The sequence below is a fragment of the Diadema setosum genome, chromosome 4 (assembly GCF_964275005.1).
Source record: "Diadema setosum chromosome 4, eeDiaSeto1, whole genome shotgun sequence".
In the NCBI taxonomy this organism is placed as follows: Eukaryota; Metazoa; Echinodermata; class Echinoidea; order Diadematoida; family Diadematidae; genus Diadema; species Diadema setosum.
In genome coordinates, this window is record NC_092688.1 from 594985 (window position 1) to 618558 (window position 23574).

Sequence of the window (23574 nt, forward strand, 5' to 3'; positions counted from 1 at the left end):
ATGTACAATGTATAATAAACGAACGAGATGCCTCGATGCAGCACGCCCTCTAAAGGCTTTATCTGAGCATGCCTGCGCCTCAAGTGCCAACTTTTTTGGATGACGGAAAAAAAGCGGCTGTAAGAAAATGTCTACCGAGATACGCGAGAAAAAGAGAAGAATTACGTCAAAGACAGACGATGAACAAAGCAGTCGTTCATCTCCGAAGCGAGATTCCAAAAAGCCTGCTCTGCACAAAGTCAAGAAGAGGGTATGTTTTTAGTCAAATTCTTAGACGAAGGGCTCTGTATCAACACGTTAGCATGGTTAGTCTCTATGAATTACTGCATTGTAAATAGGACTGATATGGTCGGGTAATTCCGGTCGTATTGCTGTGTTCGCTTGCTGCGCTTGCTTTGTTTGTCATTGACATTAGGTCCTAAATCCAGCCCCCCCCCCCCGGCATTATCGTGATATAGTCCCCCACAGGGCACAGCCCAGTCGCTGTATAGTAAGGCCAAGGGAACTAACATTAGATCTCGCGCAGACAGGGACTTACGTTAATGGTCGCGCATAGCGAAACTGCGTAGCTCTACAGTTAGAGTAAAATATCCCGTTTGCGGCAGTTTAAGCATTGTTAAGGGTTTTTCCAACTTGTAAACAAATCAGGCAAATTATTTTCAACCATTTCATGTATCATAGACAAGATTATTAATTAACGCAATTGTTTTCATGAAAGAAATTTACCATTGACCAACGCAATTTTCATGATTTACCAGGGCAAAACCCGGCACAATTTTCGCCGATAAGGGCGATATGCGACGTAGTATTTCTGCTTGCGGCACGATGTACAATCCCTATGCAATACGTGCGTGCTCCGCGATCTTTGCTGAACGCCTTCACAATGTCTCGCGAACATTGCGTAAGTGCCAATTCCCATTGCGAAAGCACGTGAAAATAGCGCGCGCACATGCATTGGCCGCAAACAAGATCGCAATTCTGGCGGTGTTGTTGATGTCTTTCTCGTGTTTTTTTCATTTTTTTTCGATGGTAACTCCACTTTCCGAAAAAAATGGCGGCCCACATCGGCTCGCGAAAATTCTAGTCCTATTTGACGTGAGGATATGTTTTCAAAATCCATGAACATCGAGAAAACGACAAAAAATCCAGTTTCTTGGACCATTGTTTCTTAACTGTTATGTTAAGAAGTACCGAAAATTTCATTTTGGATTCGATATGTTGTCATTTAGGTGAGAAAATTTCACTTTCGTCAGAGATCGTGCCCATTTTATCGGTTGGTTTTTGTTGATTGCGAGTGTGTTAGTATATGTGTAGTGTGCATGTAACAGTGCAATGCTGTGTTTAGCTGTATATTACCGTGTATGTTGTACCTGCCGCGAACGGCTGCACGGCCGCTTACTGACGCAGTTACTCTAGTCTAACGTTATACTATTTGTTAGCCCGACCAGACGCTGTTAATACGCTACGCGAATACAGCGTCTGACCAACGAGCGGGCACCTACAAAGTGGGGAACCACAACACAACTACAAAACTTATGAAAATTCATACGTTCTTTATAAACAATGTACACGTTACCAAACGTTACTCACCTTAAGTGCATGCTTGTATTACAGAAGGTTCGTAAGTCCATTGAGAGCCCTCGTGATAAGTCCGTGGAACCAAAAAATGATACTTTCTGGCGGATTCCCTAACACCGTCAGGGTTCATCGTTGCAGAATTCAAAATGGCGCCTTGATCTCTGCGGAAATCTTTTGCGTGCGTGCGATGCGCTGCTTGAGTGTTGGTGTAGCAGCACGGTCGACAGCGCGACCTTTTGAAAGGGCATTCAGATCATGTGACCTCCCGGATATTGGAAATGGCCTGGCGTGAAAGACGATGTACCGTTCATGAACCGTTCACAAGCATGTATAGATTAATTCCAGTATATACATTTACACCATACAAAGCTTTTGTGTTTGTGAAAGAATCACAACTATATCATGCCATAATACACCTGTCGTGTGTGTAATTTGTAGTTAACAAATTTCCAGCTATTTTAGAAGGGCTTCAAGGTCAAGGGTAAAACATTCATGATCAAATTGACACTACATCTGAAAGAAGAGTACAAAAACTTTAGAACCTTAATAAGGTAGGCTTTCAACTTTCATAATTCTTGAAATATTGCTCTGTGAAATGTCTTTCAAAACACACATTTATATGCAGTGCAATGAGGAAAATGAAGCAATTTATTGTTTTCATCAAATTTTGGATTAAATTTCAAGGTCATTATTAAGTAATAAAAGTGTTTTGTGGTATATATTACTGAAATATGTATAACAGACTATGCCTACTGCAAATATCACAGGGCTAGTGCCTTTCATCTTGAAAGTGTGGACATTTGAAATGTCCTCTAAACCCAATATGTGATATTACATGGAAATTTGGCCGTTTACGACCATTTTCGGTGGGGTAAATTTGCCATTGAACATTTCGGTAGCAAAATTTCTTTGATAACCCAAGATAATATAGGTAAATGTCTATCAATACACAAAAATTGATGCCATTCCTAGGTGGGACGAAGGGTGATCCGTGACCTTGAATTTGGCACATTTTTCATTTTTGTCAACTTTGAGGGCGCTCTCCGTAAAAACGGTGCGCATGAATGCCCTGATTTTTTCCAAAATTACTGAGCAAGTCAAAGCCTTCAACAGCATGATGTTTTAGAACCTAAGGTGATGAAATGTGGAAGATATTAGCCTCTAAATATGCATTAAAATTTTCGAAGTTAACATTTAACACCATTTTCGGTGACCTCGTGCACGTTAACGAAAAGTCAATTTCGCGTCACAGTAAGTTTTTCTTGCAAAGACTATAAAGTTCTCTCAATTTCTAGATAATGAACACTTTTGCATTAATATCCATGCTAAAACAGTCAATCAAAAAAGCCTAATTTTCTTTTAACTAATATTTTGGAATGCGCACCGGTTGCTATGTGAGGCTGTATCCTAGCAACCAATTGACCTTGGGGCAAAATATTTTGAGTTTTTTCGTCAGACACTTTGGGGAACATTTGGTGCGATTTTTAAGAAAATCGGAGGGGGTCGGGTGACAACTTTTCTGAAAATTGGATGATTTGACGTGGATTGACCCAAATTACAACGTTGTAGGAAAATATGTAAATGACGGGGGTAAAGAGCCAATGATGATGCAGCTTCGGTGTAGCTCCAATTAATGAATGAAAAATGACGTCATGCTAACATGAGTGAGTGTACATGTAGTAGCGAATCGCGTATATGCGGCAGTCGAACGAATTCTTCTACGTGCCATGGACTTGTGTACCTTCTGTAATATAAGGATGCACTTTAAGTGAGTAATGTATAAATTTCTGTAAGTAACCTATAAATTTTGTAGTTTTGTAGTTGTGTTGTGGTTCCCGGATGTGATAGCGAGGCCCCGCCTGTCTGAAGCCGTGCTTAGCACGGCGTTTAGTCGGGCTAACCATGATCATGTTAACAGGGGTCTGGTCGTAGAGATGGGTCTACATGAGCACCGCAACGAGCCATGAATTTCAAGTTGGTAGAGTTCTACATTGTATACGGTAGCATCTGATCGTGAGATCAGTCCAGGAAACCCGCTCATGAAGGGGGCTTGGGCTCATATGGATCCCTCCTCCTCATGAGCATGGCCTCCTTATGAGGCATTTGTACGGGATGCTCATGAGGCTCCCTGTTTACATATCATCCATCTCAAATGTGACATAGATTCTATAAATTGTCGCAAGTTCACCATGTTCACACATGCCCACTCTCTCTTCATGATGAAATTGATAAGAAGATAAACCTCTGCCTATGCTTTTTGACATAACTCGAGTTTAACCTGTTGAGGACGAGTCCCAGTGAAAATCAGCACATCCTCAACGGGTTAAATCAGTGATGTGCAGCAACCCACCAAAACATGGGCGCGAGCAGGTTCGCTCAATGCAGGGCTGCCGCATTTATCGGCCTGATCCGCCTCAAAAGTTATGGTGCTTTTTTCTACTGCTCTCGCTTCTGTACGCACGAATCAGTACCATGAAAGTGAAGTCTGACATCATTTTACAAATACATGTATCATGAGAAAAATAAAATCAGAATGAACCAGATCTTAAAAGTGCATATATTCCAAATTCTATTCTACTATGGTCTTGCATTTTATCTTTTCAGGAAAACTCTCCCTATGATGAAGAGAGAGAGATTGAAGCCCGAGATTGGCAGACAGACATCAACCTCCACAATCAAACCACATCCAGACTCAGAGAGCTGATGGCTGACATCCACTCTCTCAAGCAGCAGTCAGAAAAAGTAAGGCACTTAATGTTTGTTTCTGTGTTTTCTATCAGCCCAATTTTTAGTATGCTTTACTTGAGTCTGATCAAGGAGGTTCTAGAGAATGGAGTCACAACCGTCTTTCCTTTGCTAAATGTTCGAAGCCGCCGCTCAAAAATATTTGAAGTATGTGCAAAACAGGATCTGCCATGCAGATAGGAAGACAATTGACTTGTGTCTCATTGCATAATCACTAGCCACTTTCAAAGGAAGATATTTCTTTTTGATGGTAATTACTTTTCGCTATCCCTTATAAAAGGTAGGTGGTACAGACATGAGGATGCGCGAATAGAAATTGAGCAAAAAATGCTGGAATGAAGATGAAAATTACTCCACTGGGCATATGCGGGCACTAATCTGATATATCTATGAATAAAGAATTATACTTGAAGATTATTCCATATTAGTTTCATTTGTGGAAACTAAATGGAAAAGTGTTAAAACCAGCTTTCCAGGATGGTACAGTTTGAAACATTTTCACATGATACAGCTCAGATTTACACTTTTGCGCAAATTTCTGGACTGAAATGTCTTTTGTTTTACATGCTTTATCATTGATTTAAATTTCATTTCATTTAATAAATAGATAAGCAGAATATGGCCAAAATTATGATAACGTTCAAAATTAATCTTCAGAATGCTGAGCAAGACGGTGGCAAGGAACATCGATCATCAAAGGCACAAGTGCACCTGTGGAATTCCTTTGTACATCAATAGTAATCTGACAACTGTTTAAATAATCACAGCCAGTTGGAACTCCAATGTATAAAACCTCCTTGGTCCGATTTTATTGATGAGAGTAAAATGTATAGTTAGATATCTCTCGTAGATGTTATTAATGTCATGCACGTTCAGTAGGCCGTAAAGCTTGTGACAGTTTCCACAATTCAATAATCAGATATGGGAGCACATTATAGAGTCCACATTTTAAAGGTTTCATTACCTATTGGTGATTGTATCTGTCCATTTACTCTTCATAATACCTGACCTTCATTGTTGGTATGCTGAAAGCAATTATTTATACTGTGTGTGATGGTATAACAACAGACAGTACAGCACAGAGAGAATCTTCTAGATTAGATTCTAGATTAGTATGCATTATATAAATGCAAATTTTTGCCATTGATATTACTATTAAAAAAATTGTTTTCATTTTCAAATGATTTGCCAAGATTTGTTAGATCAACATAATACTTGGATACATTGCATACCAGTACTATCAATATTATTCCATTTCAAACCTTATGCTGCATGCCTTACTTAGGAGTTTTGCATGATTGCCAAAGTCATTGACTGGATCGCACTCTATGTTTAATCTGTTCCAAGGATGAAGCTGTTAAAGACAAACAGAGAGAGGCATCGCTTCTCTTTGTCACCCTCAAGAAGCTGAATCGCATCTCACACCTGAGATGTAAAAAGGCACGTGATGACACCCAGGGAGCCAAGCAAAGAGTGGACACTCTCCATCTCCAGCTACAGAACCTCTTATATGAAGTCATGCACCTTCAGAAGGAAATTACCAAGTGTCTTGAATTCAAGTGAGTCACTAGTACACTTACAACTATTAACAAGCCGTATATGGTGACAAATATTGGGAAAGAGTAGTCATCACTGATCTTCTTCGACAAGTTAACTCCGATGTCACATGCTTTAAAGGGAAACACATTTAATAGCCTGTGTGGACAGGTAATCTTTATAGACAAATCCAGCAAATGTGACTCTTCTAGCCTCATGTACCAGGCAATCATGGTGATTCTTTTCTTTGCCTAGTAGCAGCAAGGAGAGATGGCTACAAAGTCATATTGACCTTTGTTTGAATTGCAAAAGGTTGGAGTAATATCCCCAAATGAAGTAAGTGAGCAGGGATGGTGTGGTGAGCAGGTAGAACGATCTTTGCAGCAAATTTTGATGACTTGTGTTGGTGTATTTCCTGTCAGGTCCAAGGATGAAGACATTGAGCTGGTGGATGTAGAGACTTTCTACAAGGAAGCTCCGTCCAGTATCTCCAAACCAAACGTCACCAGGAACAATGAACATAAACAGCAGCTCGCCAGACTGGACTGGGAACTTGAACAGAGAAAAAGGTGTGATGCCACAGCAGTGAATCTGCTTTACACTGTGTGTGTTTGTCAGGGGTGGATCCAGGAATTCTGTAAAGGGGCGGGGGGATGCAAGCAATATTTCTGGTGCTACTTCCTGGTTTCATCTCATGTTTTTCTTTTTATTTCTTTTGTTTTAACAACTAATAAAGAGGGGGCGCACACCTGGTGCGCCCCCCTCTGGATCCGCCACTGTGTATGTAACTGAGTGTGTGAGCTGTAAATGATATCAGTACCTGATCACTGGAATGCATGATTATCAATTATCATCTACAAAGGATGTTTTAGCAGTGCAATAAAAGCGCATATTCTCGTCTGCTCAATTTTCACTGTGCAATACGAGAGTGTATTGAATGATACACATCTATAGGCCTATGTATAAATTCCCTGTGGGCTACTGTAATGGCACACTGTATTCTGTCTCATCTGTTGCTTGAACGTTCGATGAGTGCGCAAACTCTCGTTACAAGTTACACGTACACAAACATCTTGCTACATTATGCAAGTGCAGGTCACTTTCATTTTTTTTTTCTTTAGTGCAGATTCGACTTCAAATTCTAGTCATACTTCTTTTACAGTTTATGCCTTCTCTGGATAGATAATAATAATGACAATTATATTGGATGGATATATTTCATGGAATACCAGGGAATATTGCACTCGTTAGGGCCAACATTGCACTCTCTTCAGTTTGTGCAATATTGGCCCTAGTTCATGCAATATTCCATGGCATCTCATTCATTGCCATCCAATATATGTGACCCGCTACAACAAAAAGGTCCTAAAGTCGCGCACGGTCGAAGCCGTAAAAATCGAGTTTAAAGTCAGAGCATTGAAATTGGTCAAAACTTACGATTTTCTGATTTTGACTTATTATTGGAGTCTAACATGTCTTCTATCATCTGTCAAAATTTTGAAGCAAAATGATCAAAGGAAAGACCAAAAAATAGCGTTTTTCTGAGCCATGTTTTTTTGGCGTTTCAACGAAGCAGAAACTGGTTCGAAAATTTGGATTGAGCGCCACCGATAGGTTCCGCCCCTAACAACGACCAGAGTGATCTCATTAGTCAGTTTGCTGCTTGCTGTTAACCGAAGCGTGAAGCTCGCACACTGCCCAGTCGACTGGTGCGTGCGGGCGGGGTGCGCTATGCTCAGCCGCTTCTCACATCCTGGTCACTGATTGGTTGGTGAGGAGACCGCCGACGCTGATGTGCTTGAATGAACTCTTCGGGGGTTGCTAGGGCTTACCTTCTATTGTCCAGAGGTGAAAACTAACTTGCGTGTCCCTTGATCGCGATTGCGTCGAAAGGAAGACTTTTAGGGCGCTTTTCTCGAAACAGTGATTTCCAGACGTCTAGACATGCTCTCTTTTAAACATCGATATCTCCGCAGCCGATTATTTTTATAAAATGTGTTATATATCAATTTAAAGCAGAAAGATTAGGGGATTATATCATGCAATTTTCAAATAATCGACCTCGCCCGACTTTAGGATCATTTTGTTGTAGCGGGTCACATATAATCATTTCTTCCTTTTGCATAGAAATTACCACACAAAGTGTTACTGAAGTTTTTGTCATGATTGCTGATTTACCCAGGTTAGCTGAGCAGTACAAGATGAGGCAAGGCAACCGAGATGTTGTTGCCAAGGAGATTCATAAGAAACAGGATTACTTGGAGAGTCTGCTGCCAAGGTTAACCACTATTCTCCAGGTAGCTATAAATTTGTACCAGCTCAGCTGTAGTACTAGATCTATATGTCTGGATTTCAGGTAATTTGCTACTCAACTTTGTCTTCTCAATTGCCAAGCAGTGTCAAAACTTCTTCCTGTATGTTTTTACAAACTTGCTTTTGCAGATGAACACACCCACCAATTATCAGAGATGTTTGAATACTATCAGTGAACAGAGATTATGTAATCATCTTATTACAATTTGTATCAAATGTCTCGTATTGGACCATCGCATTATAAAATGTAATTGGATTTGTCTCACCTGTAATGCACCAAGTTTGGGGGAAATCAACCTTTTGTTGGTAGTGTAGTGTATGATGACCGTATCAGGGCAATTACCCCCCACCCCCGTCCCCGGCTAAATACTGGTTAATGATAAGATTAGAGTAAAGATTAGGGTTAGGTTGAGGGTTAGAGTTTGGGTTTGGGCTTGGGTAAGGATTAGGTTCAGGACTAGGGTTAGGGTCAGGGGAATGGTCCAGGGTAATTGCCCAGGGTGTAATTGCCCTAGACCCATGATGACTGGTGTTGTATGAGTATACAAAGGGTCAATCCCAGTGCAAACTCCATGTAATGACTTTATTGTGATTTATGTTTATTGAAAGTCTATCAGTGACTAATTTTCTCTATTCCCACCAGAGCACTGTTCCAGTCCAGGAATACCTATCAATGCCTCTAAATGAGATTCGCTCCCAACACCAGCTGGCCAAGCTCCTCCCAAGACCTTTATACATCCTTTATGTCCAAGCCAATGCCTACCATGAGGCTTGTGGTGAGTCACAACTTTATACTGCTTACACCACTTACTACGTTCACACCAGTCACATAACTTTACACTGCTTATATCACTTTCAATGGATTATACTACTCACACAATTTAGCACTGTTTATACCTCGTACACTGTCTACACCACAAATCTTAAATGCAGTTGCTCTTTTCAGTGTTTCCTCCTGAATAATAATGCCATATTCATTCATCACTTCAAATTTCCATAGCAATGGGTGTTCTCATTATATATAAAAGACAAAACAAGACAGGCTATCTTGCAACAAATAAAAATATTTGTTCTGGTATTCTCCTTAAGCAATTATGACACTTTGACTTTTGCAGGGGCATCATGTTGACTGTACCTTTTTGCTGAAAAGTGAAAATCACTCCGGATATGTATTTGTTGACATCCTGTTTAAATGTCTTATTCAAATTCTTAGCCAGATACAATGTATTTAACAAGAGAGTTGATAAAATATAGTTACAGCTAGACCTTGTTTGACCACAGATGGCTCCATGACTCTGAAGATTGAAGGTGATGCTGAGACAGCCTTGTCAGCTCTCTCTACATCCAGTATGGTGGATGATGACAGTGACTCAGACAATGAAGACACTTTGTCAGAATCTGTGAGTCTGCCTTCCTACTAGTAATAGACATCTTTTGTGTGCTTATCTCATGTTGGTTCTCTTCATTCATTGTTTGTTGTCACTATTTGTAATCAGCATTTTTGTCAGGTATTTTATTCTATTTTTTTTAGCACTTCACCATGCAATGGAGCAAGAGACATTTGTCAAACAATGAATCAATGAATTATGATTTCTTGTCATTTGTGGTCACCTCTTGGCAGCCAAGTGAAGTAGTATAATTATGTGTGTGATTTAGTTATTCAGAATGAAGTAATTATATTATGAGGTCAAAGGTCATGAGTCATGGTTTTTACATTACACACAGTAATTGCATATGTAACTGATGAAATTCAAACTTATTTGGTAGTATTGCTAAGTGTAAAGGAAATCTGATGTGTTGAATTTAGAAACACTCTTATTAAAATTATATGTCAAAATGTTAGTCTGCAATTCCATTTCTAATTGCAATCATATGAAATGAGACATGTGTGAATTCACAAGAATACAAGACATGAAGGATATGGTGAAGGTCCCTGAAAAGCAGGAGCTTGTGGATGGAGACTTCAAATAAGATTCATTTTCGGGAAATTCTGAACTTTAACATGTCATCATTTTCATGGTACATTAGTAACTTTTCCTACCCTTCAGAGTGCCCAGAGATTGTTAGCAGAAGACCTAATTTGTAATAGAGAATTAGATGTAAAAAATACAGTTTTATGACAAACCCTAATATGTGCATTTATTAAGATTTTATGTATGTATGTATGTATGTATGTATGTTTGTATGTTTGTAGAAACGCAGGAGAAAGACCATTGGTGACAAGCTGGAGGAGCAAAGAGAGAAGATCCTAGCAGTACACCCACTACAAGTCATCATGACTCTCAGATTTAAAGGTAATATTCACTCATCCTACATTTTAAAGGTAGGGGATACCTTTTACAGACCTCCCAAAATGCAGCAAAACATTAAATATGAACCTCAGGGGACTTGTTTAGGCCACTGCTGAGAAATTTGGAAGTCAACAGTTATCTACAATTTGAATAATGCACAAAACTCAACTACTCAGTAGTTCTGTGTGTCAGCCACACTTAAGCCTTTTTGTTGCAGTCTTCTGTATTTTTTTTTTTTTATCTATAAACACAAATCTAAAAGTATAAGAGCTGATGTAATAACATATAGAGTGTGTGGCAAGAATGTATATAGAAATGTTTGTAAGTTTTGATGAACTTTCTTCACAAAATATACATGATGGACACACATGCAGTGCATGGGTCTGCAAAGGTAGCCTAGTAATGTACTGGAATTTACGGTGAGCCCCGAAAAAAATTCAATTCAAAATCTAACGGTCAATAAAAATGTACTAAATGTTACCTTCCACTTTCAATGCTTTATGGGAGTTTCTAAAGTGATACTCTCGTCAACATACCACTGTATTTATACAACTCTTCATTTAAGGCATGCAAATGGGATTCCCTACCTTTAAAGTTCTGCAGTTGAACAAGATATGGATATTGCATTGTTACTTTGCCTAGAGAAAATAAATGTGAATTGAATTGAACTGAACAATTACAGCCATGACAACCACCACTATCCTTGTAGAGAGCTAGAATGTTTTTATGCCTCCGCCACGAAGTGGTGCCGGAGGCATTATGTTTTCGGGTTGTCCGTCCGTCCGTCCGTCCGTCCGTCCGTCCGTCCTTCCGTCCGTCCTTCCGTCCGTCCTTCCGTCCGTCCATAATGAATTTTGTGGACAAGGTAACTATCAAAACCCGTTGAGGTATCCTAATGAAACTTGGCATGTATGTGTATTAGGGGGTGAAGTTGTGCCTATCAACTTTTGGGTGCACATGCTCAAGGTCAAAGGTCAAAAGGTCAAGGTCAAATACATAAAATTTCACTATTTCCACCATATCTATTGAATGCCTGAAGATATTTTCTTGAAACTTAGTGTATACATGTATTACCCAGTTAAGATTCTCTGGTGAAAGTTTGGGTCATGAGGTCAAAGGTCAAAGGTCAAAAGGTCAGGATCAAATACATAAAATTTCACTATTTCCACCATATCTATTGAATGCCTGAAGATATTTTCTTGAAACTTAGTGTATACATGTATTACCCAATTAAGATTCTCTGGTGAAAGTTTGGGTCATGAGGTCAAAGGTCAAAGGTCAAAAGGTCAAGTAAAAATATTAAAACTTTTTTTTTTGTCCATACCTTGGAAAATTGTTCAAGGTATCTTCATGGAACATAGTATATACATATACTGACTGGAAGTGATTATCTAGAGAATGTAGGGTTCATGGGGTCAAAGGTCAGGGGTCAAACGTCAAGTGCAACACTTCAAAATTTTACTATTTCCCTCCTATCATGCAATGCCAGCAGGGTTATTTTTTTTTTACACTTGGTGTATGCATACATGTGTAACCTAATAGAAATTCTCTGGAAAGTTTCTTTTTTCTTCTTTTTTTGCCTCAAAGGTCAAAAGGTCAAAGATCAAGTGAAAGTGCTGAACTAACTTTTTCCTCCATATCTCGGAAGTGGCTCAAGTTATCTTGAAACTTAGTACATATTATGCATGTTCTACCTGAAAGTGATTATCTTATGAATTTTAGGGTCAAGGGCCAGATGAAAATGGTAACAATTTACTATTCAATTCAGAAATTGCACTTTTTCTCCACACCTGTACCTTGAAAATTACTCAATGCCTAAATGTATGAATGGGTCAAAGTCGAGTTAAAGTCCTTAAATCCCTAGATACATGCTCTCCTATTCATCCAATTAAACCTAGGTCAAGGAAGGTGAACATTCAACACATTTGTGACAAACTTGTCATTTCAATATTTTGCCAATTTTGTGAAAATGTAATCACACATTGTCCACATGTACTATCTAGACCTATTGGGAAAATCATGCATTATGGCGGAGGCATACCAGTCGCCAAGGCGACATTTCTAGTTTTTTATGCCTCCGCCAACGAAGTGGCTGGAGGCATTATGTTTTCGGGTCGTCCGTCCGTCCGTCCGTACGTCCGTCTGTCCCGTTTTGTTTTTGTCGATATCTCAAGAACCGTGTGGTGGTTTTGCATCAAACTTGGTATGAGGGTATATCCTTGGGGGATGATACTTTGTGTGGATTTTAGGGTCACAGGGTCAAAGGTCAAAGGTCACAGGTTATTTTGTGAAAAAAAATTGAAATTTCATGTTTTTCTCCATATCTCGCAAATGGTTCAAGGTATCTTCATGGAACTTAGTATATATGCTTGTACCGATGGGCAGTGATTATCTAGGGAAGTTGGGGGTCATGGGTCAAAGGTCAGGGGTCAAAGGTCAAGGTCAACTCCTCAAAATATAACTACTTTCCTTATATTTATGCAATGCCTGAAGGATTTTTTTTAAAACTTGATGTATGCATGTATAACCCAATATATATTCTGTGGGAAGTTTCTTGCCAAAAGGTCAAAGGTCAAAAGGTCAAAGGTCAAGTGAAAGTGCTAAATTGCACTTTTTCCTCCATATCTCAAAAGTAACTCAAGGTATTGTCATGAAACTTACATATTTATGCATGTTCTACCTAACAGTGATTCTCTTTGGAACTGTGGGGTCAAAGGTCAAAGGCCAGGTTTCGATAATACTATTTTGCCATTTGATACTGAAATTATACTTTTTCTCAATACCTTGAAAATTACTCAATGCATAAACTTGTAAAAGGGTCAAAAGTCAAGTGAAAATCATCAGTTCCCCCAAATACCTGCACTCTGACGTTTTAATCATTCATCCAATTGAACCTAGTTCTAGGAAAGTGAACATTCAGCGCATTTGTGGCAAACCTGTCATTTTGATATTTTGCCAATTGTGTGAAACTGTCATCACACATTGTCAAGACATTGTACTATAGACCTATTAGGAGAACCATGCATTATGGCGGAGGCATACACCAGTCGCCGTAGCGACATTTCTAGTTTTTTTTTTTTAAAGTGGAACAATAAAAAACAAAAGTTGGCATTCCTCAACATTGATATGCAGTAGAATATGAAAATGGCAAAGCAGTGGTAGACAAATGGGGAGAATTTGTATTCTAACCATTGGGAAGCAGTGGAGTACCTTATGTGTTGCAGAGTGTGCAGTAGAGACCCTGAATCAAATGGGAACCATTCCACAGACTGAAAACTTAAGGGCCCGAATTCACGAAGGTGGTACAAATGAAACCATGGTTTAAACCATGGACAAAAACCATGGACCGCCAAGTGTTGCATGGAATATTTCGTTACGAAATCAGTCATTTCGTCGATGAAATGATTATTTTGTAACGAAATGACAACATTTTGTAACTAAATGAACATTTCGTTAACGAAACGGTCATTTTGTCGCCGAAATGACCAATTTCGTAACGAAATATTCCGTGCAACACTTGGTGCTCCATGGTTTTTGTCCATGGTTTAAACCATGGTTTCATTTGTACCACCTTCGTGAATTCGGGCCAAGGAGTACTAGGGTGTCTCTCATTGCTGTACATTCAGGTGGGGGCAAGTCCATGGATGCATTTAAACATGAACGTTGACAAAAAATAATTTTGTCTGTTTTTAAATGCTTTTAATTTTCAAAAGTTTTATAATACCATTCCTGTTTACACTTTGGCAATCATAATTTGATGTACTGTACGAGCTGAAATTTTCGCGGTGGTTTTATTTTCGCGAATTTCGCGAATCGCCTTTGAACCGCGAAAATAACAACACGCGAAAATAACAAATGTCCTCCAAGTAGCAATTCGCGAAAATATCGGTACGCAATAATTTCAGCTCGTACAGTAATAATTTGTGCTGCCCTCTTTTGTAAACAATAAAGAAATCTCTATTTTTAACAGAGCAATTTCCCCAGACAGAACATGAATAATCAATACATACATGTAGTTAACTAACAACATCATACATTAGTGTCAGTGAATTTGTATCCCGAAATTATTAGAGATGTTAGAGATTGTTAGAGATGGGGAAATGTGTAGGCCTACATAAGTGAACTTAGATGGTCTGAAGTCTGTTGTCATGTTCTCTTCTTCTCAGTTCTCAGTTGTCATGTTCTCTTTTAGGTGGCACTCTCCTCACTCTGACCTTCAACTACCTGATTGTCCTCCAGATCATCACAGTAGGTGTCCACTGTAAGCTGGGTGGCACAGTGTCACAGGTCGCCAACTCTGCTGGGTATGCTATGTAGAGACATCAGCAAGCTTTAGATCTGCGACATGAATGCTGAGATGACACTAATTAGGCCCAAAATGGTGTTCTGCACATGCACGGGACAGCCATTTCCACTGTCCAACCTGGGAGGCTGCGTGGTCTTAGTGTTAGTGTTGCAGATCTAAAGCTTGCTATTTTCACAATGTAGTCATCATCACATCATTACATAACACATGACTGGGTGAATGTAGTTCTGTTCACATCAGACACTTAATGTGGTTTGGGCAGATAGACTTGCTTTTTGAAAATTTTATTAAACGTGAGCTGGTGCACTGAGAATCACAGCATGTTTCCTGTGCATACTACAATATTGCACCAGAATCTAAGAAATCTCCTGTTTTCAAATTGAAATTGCTAGACAAGCCCCTCAATTGCCATCTTTACACAACGAGACACAACCCATCAGTAAAGATGAGATGTTGTGAATAGGTGTAATGTGGTGCTATCTAGGTAGTGTATGCATTTGGAGACATATTTGTGGAAATCTGCAAAAAGTTGTCTTAATTTCATTGATTTGTGAAATGGATTTAAGTTGCAAATTCATTTATGTTGAAAAATGAGGGCTCTGTTTTCATCGCATAATGTTAAGTTAGATTCAGGTTCAAAGTGGTTAATGTCATTGTGTACTAAGCATTCCTATCATGTCCCAGGCATAAATTTTTCTATTGTAGTTGATGCTTGAGTATTAGGAATGCACCAGAACACATGTGAATTGCCATCAAAGCAAGCAAAGTGTAAAGTGAATCGATTTTTTTTTAAGCACACAAACATAATGCTTAATGTGTTGAAGTAATGCCTTTCACAATACCTTTGCAAGCTACATATTTGGTGTCATCTGTACTTTCATGAATTTTTGCAAGTCAAATTATATTCACAACTACCAGGAACTCATGGAAATGTTGCCTCCTGTAACAAAGATTCATGGTTTATCATCTCCAAGAAATTACTCATTTCCTGAGAAGAGAACTTGTTTCTTATTCTATCAATGTGCTTCTCAATTGCATAATTTTCTTACAAGTTCCCATTTGCAATATATTTTACCCAAAGAAATTCACCCTTTCCTTTCAGCGACCTGTTATCATCAACCAACTTACTGAGCCACCTGTACCCAGGGGATGATGGGAAGGATTCTCCCAGTGCTACAAATGCCTACCAGCTGGGCAAGATAGGGTGAGAATCATATTGTAAGAAGCATTGGGGATAGTATGATTGGCTGCATCATCTGTATTTGTAGAATGGGGATTGTTTCACTGTACAGCCTGACATGTACCTGGTATGTGCTCTAGTTGCAGGAAAATACAATGTATATTACTGTCAAAGAAACAGAAAAAATGAATTTGATTATGTTTTCAAAAATTGATAGAGTAAATGTGCATGTCATCAGTAAGCAAGCCAGATCATCTATTCAAGAAGTGATATCAACTGTGTGAGATATCAAACATTCTAATCATAATCTTCCCACACTGTGTCAAAATGGTATCTCATGTATCACCACTGGGTGTTAGAAGCCATCAAACAGCTGCATAGTCTGTGTTTTGTTTTTTTCCACCTATTGATGAGATTCATCAGACCTAGCATGAACTGTGTTCTCTTCACAGGATGGAATCTCTCAGTGCCTACATCAGCCGAGTGGGACACCCTTACCGCTGGGCCCAGTGGCTAGGGGGACTGGACTTCCTACCATCTAATGATGGTCAAGCTGTGAAAGCTACATCTACAGTGAGTGCCAGTCATATGGAGGCAACGGTCAAGGCTCTCAAAGCAAGGGTCAAGGCTCGTCTGGCTCTCAACCAACAGCTTCTCTCTCTAGGTGAGAGTCCATTTTCTTTTTCTAGACCTTCTTATCTTTTCTAGACCTTTGGCTTCATGTGGCTTTGTGTTATACAGTGAATGTATTTCTTATTGTGTGTGTGCGTGTGTGTGTGTGTTTTCTCTCATTAGTGTTTACAGTATTGCGTGGTATATATATTGTTTTTTTTTTTTTTGTGGTTGTCTTTTCTTGAGTTGTGTAAGTCGACCAATGTTCCTGAAGTAAAATACTCAGAAAAGATATTGCCTCTGGTAATGCAAAGTCATTTTATGTTGTATCCAGGGTGGGAAATCTGTAATTTTTCTCTTGCAAAGTGATTACATTTCCCACTCCATCAATTTGGTGCTCAATCATTATTTGAAACACTGGTGAATTTTCTGTCCCTACTCACAAAATATGTGGCATATACAGTAAATGTTGAAATGGAGAGATGAGTGGAATAAAGTCAGGTGTTTGTGAGTCTTGGAACAAGTATTGCTTACTGTAAAAGTGGAAATTTTTGCGGTGTTTAAATTTTCTCGCATTTCGCGCTACCAGAAACTAGCGCGAAAATAAAAGCACACAAATGTTTTTGCTGGCCGTATGTTCCAGTAGTTGATGTCTTGATTCCGCGGAATTAAAAACACAGGAAACTCTTCTCGCCCAGCCGAACGTGAAAAATTAGTCATGCGAAAATATCCACTTTTACAGTATGCTTTTTACAAGAAAAAAAAAAACAATCATTGGAAGATGTAAACAAAGTGGTGTGTTGTTTTTGCATCACAGCCGATTATTGACTTACCCTAAAATGGCTGCTGTCTTGAGTCACTCCCAATATAAAGGAGACAAAGTAATGTTAGTAATTCTGTCTAAAGATTATTGATGAGTTTGGTGGGATGGCTTATAAGGTCTATTGTAGATCTCATATCAGGTCTACTTCACAAAACTTTGATATTGACACCATTCCCAGTTTTAAAAATTCCACATTATCTTCTTATGTGATAATCATAGATGATCTATATTCATACAGGAAGCATACATATGAAGCATTCTGTTGGGTCAAGCTGTAACAAGAATTATGGTGTTATCAAATGTATGAAAATTATTGCTTAAGGGAAAGAACATTTAGCAATTGTGATGTACAGCAAATTGCAAGAAATGATGAAGTGAATAAGATGGCATTGTCTTCATTTTTGTCTCTCTGCCAATGAATGGGTTAACAGAGAAACACAACTTACAGGTTCCAGCAGCATCTATTAACCTGTTTCCTACCAAGGTCTGTTCCATGCTCAAGTCTTGGACTAAACTCACTCATGATGATTTTCAGGTGAGCTAGAGAAACTTGTGAGCTGCTCGTCATTACTTGATATACTCAACAAAGTATGGGTATGCTGTGGTGATGGATTATCATTAATATTGGTTATGATATCAAGAACTGAAGTATCATTCAAAATTCCCAGGTGATTTTTACCTTCACACATGTTCATAGAAAAGTCATTTGTTTTGTAAAGATGTTTTATTAAGATTGTTTATAATTCCATGTAAGATAAATGAATGGTATCAAAAGCAACTTCTGACAATGCTGTTACAAGTGTTACTGAGTGTAGCTGAAAGTTATCAGTAGTGAGATTGAGATACCTCGGTGCACTTGGAACCATACCAATGCCACTCTCTATGTCCTTTTTTCCCTAGATACCAAGCTCTCTTGGGGACCATTCTAAGTTTGTTAAAATGAAACTCATGCTTATGTTTGTTTGTTTCTTTTTTCTTAGCTGCATATTGAAATTAATTTGAGACTCAGAGTCACACAAGTTAGGATAGTTGTGATTGATTCAAGGACTACCAACCAACCATCAGTCATTGGTGGAATGCAGTTGGAAGAAAATTTGGCATGCTCTTTAAATATCCACTTGAATTAAGCAAATCTAACAGGGTCTAAGTTAAAGATAAAAGAAGTTTAGTTTAGGTCTTGTGTGCATACTGGTACTCTTTCCTGTACAGGTTTTACACAAACAGGACTCTTCTGTATAGTATTGATGAAGGAGATTGACGAAGAAGATTTGTTAATATTCTGTTGTAGGCTCTACCCTTCATGAGAGGTCATCCATCGGCCGCCCTCCTTCAGGAATCTCACTCAGTCTTCCAGACATACATGGATAGAGGATCAGGTAGGGAGAACTTATCTATCATCTCCATTCATTTCTTCTAGTCTGTGATTTTTAGATGCAAGGGTATCCATGCATGCTTTTTCGTAAGTGGGTAGCTTATTCCTTGCACTTCACATATTATTATGAGCACATGTGAAATTTCTCTGCTGACACTGAATTCCCAATCTAAAGTGAAAGTTATGATTTCCTAGGTTGTATAAATCCTGTCTTGTGCCAATGATTCCAACCTTATTGCATGTATTGCTGAATAAATGGGAAATGTCAGAGCCTAACACTGAAAGAGAATTTAACCCTATTCTAACTGGGGGGGGGGGGGGGTCAAATTGACCCCCCCCCTCAACGTTTCGCGCCATGATTTTGCAACGCGCAAAGATTTTGCCGCGTCGTTTCAAGACTTTTTTCTTTGAAGTCTCCCGCATATTTTGAGACCAAATTTGCGACGTCCGGGTACACCGTTGTGAAGTTACGTAATGTTTTGCATATGCATGTCAACCAAAAAACAGCTCAAATTCATGATATCGTGTGCAAATCCAATGCAAATTGTGTTTTTTGGTTAAATTGATATAAATTAGATTATTTCAACTTTTAACCATTGAAAGTAATCAATTCTAGTGTAGATAAGCCTGAAAAAGTGCCTGCAACAAATTTTGGCTAAAAAACAATAGAAAACAAAAGGTCGAAAAAACAATAAAATACATAAGAAATTAACAAAACAATAAAAAACAAAAGAAATTGATTTCGATTGTGCTAATTTTTTCAAAGAAAATTGTTTGATGTGTCTTGAGGAATTCTGACCCAAAAATTTAGCAATCCTCCAGTCTTTTTAATGGAGTTATAGGTGAAAATATGATTTCATGCACAAATTTGCATAATTAATTTATTAAAAATAGAAAAGCAATATTTTTCTATTGTATGACCATGTTATCTTGTAGTTTACATCCAGCTCTATCTTCAGGCAAAATTTCGCGGCGATTGCACGATCGGCGGCGGAGATCTGAAGGGGGGGTCAAATTGACCCCCCCTCAGTAAAAACTTGGTCTCAAATAGCCCAATTAGAATAGGGTTAAAGGGAATACTCCCCAGTTTGTCATAACTTGTAACTGTATAGCGTTACATTATTCATATCAAATATATTGTATGGCAATGTCCAGCATGAAACATGATAATGATCCCCTGCATATTATGATTTATTATAATGGAATGATATGTTTACATTCTGCTGCCTCAGCTCAACTGCAAGCTGTGATTCTGCTTGGGTTGGATTATCCTGCCCAGCCTGCACATTTTATCCTCAACCTAGCATGGCAAGGACAACACAATGCCACTAATAACTCTCACATACGGGTAAGTCCCACTGACAGAACCCTCTGTCTTTACTTTCCTTCCTTCACTCTGCATCACACAAAGTAAATCAAATAAAGAGGTCACCGCTCGTACTGGACAAAAAATTGATTGTATGAAAATAAAAACTAACAGAAATGTAATTTAGTCATTATTGGCAGGTTTGAATATGCTACAGCAGATGTCCAAATAGTGTATTGGTCAAAGTCAGGCTGGTATTTTACTGACAGTCGGTGTTCTCTGTCTTGTGCTAGGCCTCAAAGTTATTTTTCTCCCTATAACCTGTTAAAGACGAGTCCCAAGTATACTCGGACAGGTGTTTATGGGACATACATGTTATAGGGAAATCAGTTTGTCCTCAACGGGTTAAAGGAACATATCGTCTCTGGGTGTCAAGACCTTGTATCTCAAATTTGGTGAAAGTCACCTCATGTTTGTATCGATTATCACATAATCAGCTTAATGTATCTGTCTTGTCTCTCCCTACCCCCCCCCCCCCCCCAAAAAAAAAAAAAAAGAAAGCCACCAGCGCATTATCAAAGAAAAGGAGATCCCATATGTAATATTTCTTTGGCTGTCTTTTTTTTTTTTTTTTTTTTTTTGCTCACTGGAACATATGACGGGAGGTTTTGTTGTCCAAACAGCAATATACATAAAGTCAGTTTGCTGTAAAGCTACAATCTATCCCTTTTTCATTTGTCTTTCTTGATATCACAAATTAGAGATTGCGTTAAATTAAATTAAATTAGAGATTATGAATAAAATATTAGTAATTAGCATGACAGAATCATGTTTTGATAGTTATTTTCATGTCTGTGTAAATGTTTTGCATTGTTAGGTCCTCTTTCATTCAGTCAAGAAGGAGAGCAATTTCTACAGCTCTCGTTTGTGATGATTTCCCCAAACATTGTGGCTTAACATCTCTCCATGTCACATGTCTAACTCCAGGATATGGAGGCTGAGGTGAACATCCACTTTGGTGAGCTGATTGGCAAAAACACGGTCAACCATCTCTTGACCAACCAGCTCCAGCGGCTTCTCATGTGTCTGGACGTCTTCCTGGAGACACAGGGAGGCCGGAGACGGGACCAGACCGCATCCCATCAACAAGGAGAATTTGTAGCAGAAAAGATGTACACCAGGATGACCAGGTAATTATCTACCTGTTTCTCAACCTGTTGGTTTCTTAATTTAATGGATTTGTATCCTTTAAGTAGTACCCTGTAGCCATTTGTGTAGGACATAACATGAATTGTTAGTACAAAGCAAGTATTAAGAGCACAAAAGCACTCCATAGTCATGTTATTCATAGAATGATTACCATTTACTCCTGAAAACTCAGTGTTGTGAGAACAAAGTGTAGCAGACTTAATTCTTCCTCTAGTTTTGTTTGCTTTGTTTTTCAAATGTCTATTTGCTGGTTAAACTTATTATTAGTCATTGCATGAATCAGCAATGCATTATTATGCCTCCCTTAAAAATACAGGAATAACATGTATAAGTGATTTGTTATAGAGGATGGTTTGCTTTTGAATGTGTTTTCTTGTTAACTATTTACACTGTCATCTGTTCATACTTTCAGAGGGAGGAACCGATCCAAGCCATACAAGTATAATTCACTGCAGGGATACTTCATGCAGCGCCGATGATGATGATGAGCCGTCTCTTCCATGGCCAAGCAGCAAATCATCTTATCACACTCCTCTTCAACATGTATCAACCAGAAGCCTTTGAAACTGAAGATCTCTTCGCCATTTGCAGGGTTTTATTACAGATGTGACTGCATCAGTGTTAAATGCTTCAAGACGTCATTAGGATGAGATGATGCCAAGACACAAAAAATCACTTGATCCATTGGGTAATTTAAGAGGTGCTGCCTTCAAATAATCAGTCATCAGCTTAGAAATACATTGTAGTGAATTGTTAAAGTGGACATTTTCATGCATATCAGGCAACCTGAAGCTATAACGAAAATAAAAGCGTGTAAATATTTTAACATGCCATAATATGTTCCAGTTAACAATGTTGTGATTCCATGGAATTAAAAAGATGGGAAGTCATCTTACCCGGCCAAGTGAAAAAAAAAAAATAAATAAATTACTCGCACAAAAATATCCACTTTTACAGTATGAACTTTCAGTGAACTCAACCTGTGTTGCAGTGTGGACACTGAGGATCATCAACTACAGTACATCCAAGAACTCTGTTCATATATTTTGGGTGTTATGGTTGTCTGTCATATTCATTCAATGTTTTCTATCAGCTATACTTTGGTATACAGTGATGAGCAGTTGACTTAAGAGAATTCCTGCAACAGGTTAATCAGGAGTACATACTGATGATTTTATCATAGAATCAAGAGCAGTTGTTTTATCTAACTACTTTGTTATGCTGATTTTATAAAATATGACAGTTTAGATACTCCACATCTCTCAGCACGTTTGGAAAAAAGATATGCAGCGATCAAGAGAGTAAACATCATTAACATGATGTAGGAATAAATGAAGGGCGATTGGAGTCGAATGTAGTGAAAGTGGTGGATTTATCAATTGGTTTCCTGCTTTACTTGTTCATTGTGTGTGTGTTTTTTTGTTTTTGTTTTGTTAAGTAATGTTACTGTGTTGATATTAAAAAAAAAAACCAATATTACCATGAAAGGAAAGTCAACTTTCTTGTCAAAGTGTACTGCCACTGGAGACCTCTTTGACAGTGAGTCCAGCCTTTGATACTAGTTTTCTTCTCTTTGTTGATTTATTTGGGCTGAAGGCCAGAGATCTCCAACCGAACTTGGTCTGGTACTACAGCTGTATATCCAGGGATAGACTATAGCGAAAAGGTTATCTCTTGATAGATTTGGCTGCTAAGATTCAAGGAATTTTTTGTTTTGTTTTGTTTTTTGGGTTTTTTTTTTGGGGGTGGTGGGCAATTCATTTCTATTTTGAGCCATCAAAATTATAAATTTCAAAGATTTTAATGGCCCGGCCACCAGAGATAAAAAGTAAGGCACGAATTCACGAAGGTGGTTCAAATTTAGGCCATGGCTTATGCAAATTCCTTATGCATAAATACAATCGACAGATTGCGTACACCAACAGACGTCCAGTAACAAACGCGCATTGATACACGTATGCTTTAGTATTTCAAGACCATTGTCTAAATTTGTACCATGGTCGAGGTTTAAACCAGGATTAATTCACCTTTGTGGATTCAGGCCTTAGTGTTTAACCCTCCTGTATCAGTGTTCCTTTGTAAAATATACCTAGTACAGTGTATATGTTTGTTTGGGTTTTTTTTTTTTTTTTTTCAGTCACACTCATCTGATAATACTCTAAATCAGGTGTTTTCTCAGTCTAAATTAAACACTACAAAATTGCACTTACAGAAAGTACATTGTGTTTGAGGTTTGTTTGTTTGTTTTTATTTTATTATGAACCAGAAATAAGGGAATATTCCAGTACATGTATGACTGCTGC

At 38.4% G+C, this 23574-nt stretch overlaps 1 protein-coding gene across 1 annotated transcript; it reads left to right on the top strand.

Moving 5' to 3' along the window:
- Positions 1–84: 84 nt before the first annotated feature.
- Positions 85–23504, top strand: LOC140227505 (THO complex subunit 5 homolog). The gene is made up of 16 exons (XM_072307905.1): positions 85–250; positions 4183–4320; positions 5671–5882; positions 6282–6428; positions 8042–8156; positions 8816–8948; positions 9454–9572; positions 10367–10466; positions 14656–14767; positions 15872–15973; positions 16402–16613; positions 17816–17919; positions 18673–18760; positions 19989–20104; positions 21050–21252; positions 21684–23504. Exons 1-16 carry the CDS (start codon positions 128–130, stop codon positions 21748–21750), a joined length of 2091 nt encoding a protein of 696 aa, XP_072164006.1. The 5' UTR covers positions 85–127; the 3' UTR covers positions 21751–23504.
- The last annotated feature ends 70 nt before the right edge of the window (positions 23505–23574 follow it).

Excerpts from the sequence above, each read along its gene's own strand:
- LOC140227505 (XM_072307905.1), top strand. The coding sequence starts at position 128 with ATGTCTACCGAGATACGCGAGAAAAAGAGAAGAATTACGTCAAAGACA. Across the intron at positions 8,949-9,453 it reads TGCCTACCATGAGGCTTGTG|ATGGCTCCATGACTCTGAAG; the intron begins GTGAGTCACAAC and ends GTTTGACCACAG. Across the intron at positions 17,920-18,672 it reads TCACTCATGATGATTTTCAG|GCTCTACCCTTCATGAGAGG; the intron begins GTGAGCTAGAGA and ends ATTCTGTTGTAG.